The sequence below is a fragment of the Penaeus monodon genome, unplaced genomic scaffold, assembly GCF_015228065.2.
Source record: "Penaeus monodon isolate SGIC_2016 unplaced genomic scaffold, NSTDA_Pmon_1 PmonScaffold_6295, whole genome shotgun sequence".
Classification (NCBI taxonomy): Eukaryota; Metazoa; Arthropoda; class Malacostraca; order Decapoda; family Penaeidae; genus Penaeus; species Penaeus monodon.
This window is the reverse complement of record NW_023661323.1, coordinates 201-5,000: the sequence shown is the minus strand read 5'-3', so window position 1 is coordinate 5,000 and position 4,800 is coordinate 201. Positions and strand designations below refer to the sequence as shown.

Here is a 4,800-nt window from a genome sequence, read left to right as displayed (position 1 = left end):
ACTAGAAAACTCACAGGGGTTGCGATTACTAGGAAGTATGGAGGAGAGGATGTGATCGTGTAAACGGACGGCGTCGCGAGGCGGAAGGCCTGCGGATGTCGCGTCCGTTGTCATGTCTATGCAAAGGTGTGGTATGTAGAGGCTAGTGTTATTGTATTAAATAATATATATTTTATAAGTTTAACGTGTCATATGGATGGCAATAGTAGAGTGATGGAAGGTGTCTGCTACAAGTGGCCCCAAGGGAGTCCTGTAGCTATAAGAGGTTATACGAAACACTCAAGATCCATTAGTGAGCATCTCTGGGGGTGTTTGGTGTGAGGTGAAATAGGCCATATGTGAAATAGGTATTACAGGGACTGTGCATTGATGTGTTCTATTCTGATAATATGTGTGTGTCCGTGTGTGCGTGTGTGTGTGTGTAATCTTATGCATACATCCCTATGTATTATAATATATATATATATAAAATATATATATATATATATATATATATACATTTTTTGTGTGTGTGTGTGTGTGTTTTTTTTTTGTGTGTATATAATATACATATATATATATATATATATATATATATATTAATATATATATATAATATATATATCTATATAATTATATATATTGAATAGGTGAATATATTATTTTTTCACATTATATGTTATATGTTATACAGATAGATAAAACAGATAGATAGAATATATATATATATATATATATATATATATATATATATATATAGATAGAAATATATAGATATATATATTTTAATATATTTATATTATTTTAAATAATATATATTAAAATATCGTTGTTTTGTTTTGTTGTTGTTATTATATTATATATTTTATATATATATATATATATATTATATATATTATTATATATATGTTATATATAAAAATATATATGTTATATATATAATAGTGAATATATATAATAATTATCATAATTATATATATATATATATACAAATAGTCACAATTATATATATATATACTATATATAAATATATAATTATATATATATATGTATATATATTTGTTGTTGGCATCCGTCTGTCTCAAAGGCAATGGAGTTCTGCGCCTTGGATCAGTCTGTTATCGAGTTGCAGCGCCTGCTGTGACTGTACAGGCCTATTCTGGATCGGCAGGCTCTGTTGCAATTGCCACAGGTATAGGTGGCGTCAGGTTCCGAGGGCACTGATGCTGCCCTCTGTCGTTTGCGGTCTCTCCCCTCTTCCCTATGTTGGTCTCTCCTCTCCTCACTCCTTATTGTGCAGGCTTTCACAGCACTTCTCCAGCTACTGCGGTCTTCAGCCACTGACTCCCAGCCTGCTGGGTCGATGTCACCTGCCCTCATGTCTCGCTTACAGACATCCTTGAAAGCGTAGGAGAGGTCTTCCTGTAGGTCTGGAGCCAGTGGCGAGCTCGCCAAACAGAATGTCTTTGGGGATCCTCCCATCGTCCATTCTCCTGACATGGCCAAGCCACCGGAGCCGACGCTGGGTGAGCAGGACGAACATGCTCGGGATGCCTGCTTGATCAAGGACGTTCTTGTTTGGGACACGGTCCTGCCAGGTGATTCCCAGGATCTTCCTGAGGTTGCGCAGATGGAGGGTACTGAGCCTGCACTCTTGGCGGGAGTAGAGGGTCCAAGACTCGCTGCCGTAGAGCAGCGGTGCTGAGCACGCAGGCCTGGTACACCTTCATCTTGGTGTTGGTGGTCAGCTTCTTGTTGTCCCAGACCCTCTTTGCCAGGCGAGCGTGGCAGTTGCCGCCTTGCCGATGCGGCTTGTTGAGTTCGGCGTCCAGGGAGAGGTTGCTGGCAATGGTGGAGCCTAGGTACGTAAAGTCCTCGACGCCTGAGGGTGTAATCACCAATGGTGGATGCTTGGGGTACTGCTCACATCTTGGCCTAGGATGTTTGTCTTCTTTAGGCTGATGGTCAAGCCAAACTCTCTGCATGCATGCGCGAAGCAGTTGATGAGTCGCTGCAATGCTTCTTCAGAGTGTGCCGTCAGTGCTGCATCATCAGCGAAGAGCATCTCTCGTATGAGTACCTGCCTCACTTTGGTCTTAGCTCGGAGGCGGGCAAGTTTGAAGAGGCTGCCGTCGCTTCTGGTGTGAATGTACACTCCGTCCTCTGACTGGCTGAAGGCGTAGGACAGCAGCAAAGAGAAGAAGATTCCGAAGAGTGTCGGAGCGAGTACGCACCCTTGTTTCACCCCGCTCTTGATTGGAAATGGGTCCGAGGAGGAACCATCATACTGTACAGTGCCCTGCATGTCTTCATGGAAAGATGTTATCATCCTCAGGAGCTTGGGGGGGCATCCAATCTTCTGCAGCAGAGTGAAAAAGCCGTTCCTGCTGACGAGGTCGAAGGCCTTGGTTAGGTCAATAAATGCGATGTTTAAAGCGGTCGCCTCTGTTCGCGGCATTTCTCCTGGAGCTGTCGTAGGGAGAAGATCATGTCGATGGTTGATCTTCCCGCTCTAAACCCACACTGGGCCTCGGGGTATACACGCTCTGTGAGCAACTGCAGTCTGTTGAGGACTACACGGGCGAAGGCCTTCCCAACAATGCTGAGGAGGGATATTCCACAGTAGTTGTTACAGTCCCTGCGGTCGCCCTTGTTCTTGTATAGAGTGACGATGTTGGCGTCACGCATCTCTTGGGGCACTGTTCCTTCTTCCCAGCACTGCTGCAGCAGCTGGTGCAGATGGTGAAGGAGAGCAGTCTTCTTTCCCACCTTGATGACTTCAGGTGGGATGCCATCTTTTCCTGGAGCTTTGCCGCAGGCTAGGGAGTCGATAGCCTTGCTCAGTTCATCTACGGAGGGTGGAGCGTCTAGCTCCTCCATGACAGGGAGGCTGGCGGTGTTCTCGGCAGCTGCGGCTGTGACCACGTTCTCTCTTGAGTAGAGCTCCTGGTAGTGTTCAGCCCATCTCTCCATCTGCTTGCTGCGGTCTGTTATGATGTCGCTGGCAGTTGATTTCAGGGGCGCGATCTTGTTTATGCTTGAGCCGAAGGCCTTCTTCATGCCTCCATACATGCCACGAATATTGCCACAGTCAGCAGAGAGCTGGATACTCTCACAAAGGTTGATCCAGTAGTCATTTGCGCAGCGCCGAACGATCTGTTGGGCGTCGTTCCTGGCCTTCCTGAGTGCAGCGAGTGACTTCACAGAAGGCTCCCTCTTGTGGTTAATGAGGGCAGCTCTCTTGGCCTCAATTGCTGGCTCTAGTTCAGCAATGCCGGCTTCGAACCAATCCGGGTTCTGCCTCTCTCTCTTGCCGAAGGTGTCCATTGCAGAGTTGTAGATGAAATCACGGATGTGACTCCACCTCTCTTCAGTGTTGCCACCAGGGCAGTTTTTGAGGGCATCCTCAATGGAATTGGTGAAGCGCTCGCACAGGTCTGGGATTGCCGTCTTGCTGGTGTTAATGCGGGGACGACCTTCCTGCTTAGATTGGTGGATCCGTTTGGGTTGGAGACGGATTTTACTGCCGACCATGGAGTGGTCAGTGTCGCAGTCAGCACTGTGATAGCTGCGTGTGGTGAGAACACAGTTCAGTGATGGTCTCCGAGTGATGACGAGATCCATCTGGTACCAGTGGCGAGATCTGGGATGCCGCCAGGACACTCGGCGATGCGGCTTGGTGGCAAAGAACGTGTTGGTTATGCATAGGTCGTGGTAAGAGCATAACTCAAGAAGCCTCTGTCCATTCTCGTTCATCTTGCCGATGCCGAAGTGACCGATGCAGCTGGGCCAGGAGTCACATTCGGAACCCACTCGGGCATTGAAGTCGCCGAGCAGGTATAGTTGTTCCATGGCAGGGATGTCTCTGATGGTGGTGTCAAGCTCCTCATAGAACTGGTCCTTGGTCTCGGCTGAGGAGCAGAGTGTGGGAGCGTAGATGCTCAGGATGTTCACTGGGCCTGAGAAGGTTGACAGGCGGAGAGACAAGATGCGGGCGGAACCAGTTGATGGTGGTTCTACAGAGGACAACAGAGAATTCTTCACTGCGAATCCAACGCCATGCACTCTTGGTTCCTCGGGTTTCTTGCCCTGCCAAAAGAACGTGTAGTTCTGTTCTCTGAGGCTGCCGTTTGATGCAAGTCTGGTTTCCTGCAGCGCAGCAATGTCAATGTTCAGCCTTGTGAGCTCGCGGTCGATGATGGCTGTTTTTCTTGAGTCATTGACCTGTTGTAGGTCGCTGGAGAGGCCAGGACACATTGTCCTGACATTCCAGCTTGCTAATCGCAAGATTGGTGGTCTTCTTTTACTGTCTTTGCCTGGTGCAGGGTTTGCAGTCTGCTTGTCGGTCTTTTTCCTAGCTCAAAGCACCCATTGAAGCAGGCAGACTGTGGCGAGTCAGCACCTTACTGGCTGGGGGATGCCCAGCTTGAGGCGGGCGGTAGACGACCAGTGGGGCTGTGATGGTCCCTCCCACCGTCGGAGACAACCCGTAGCGCCTGGACCTACGCCAATCAGTTCTGGCTTATAACTCGTAACTGCTGTCTCCCGTGTTGTTTTAGACGCTGTGGACAGCGGCACTGGAGTGACCTCTCCAGGGCGCAGGCCTGGGCAAAGTGTATGGAGATCCTGGGGTGCCCAGTCGTCAGAATCCCCCTCTCGGCCTCGCTGGTGTAGTCCAAAGGCTATATATATATTATATATATATATATATATAGATATATAGTATATATTATAATATATATAGATATATATATATATACATATATTCATATATACATATAGATAGATAGATAGACACACACAAACACACACAGAACATAT

The 4,800-nt window shown here is 47.1% G+C and overlaps 1 protein-coding gene across 1 annotated transcript; it reads right to left on the bottom strand.

Annotated features, from left to right (window-relative positions):
* Positions 1–2,409: 2,409 nt before the first annotated feature.
* On the bottom strand, positions 2,410–4,583 carry LOC119571433 (the record flags this gene model as incomplete). The annotated part of the gene is made up of 2 exons (XM_037918735.1): positions 2,410–4,333; positions 4,382–4,583. Coding segments are annotated over 2 exons (2,126 nt in total), but the record flags the coding sequence as incomplete, so codon positions are not given.
* Positions 4,584–4,800: the final 217 nt, after the last annotated feature.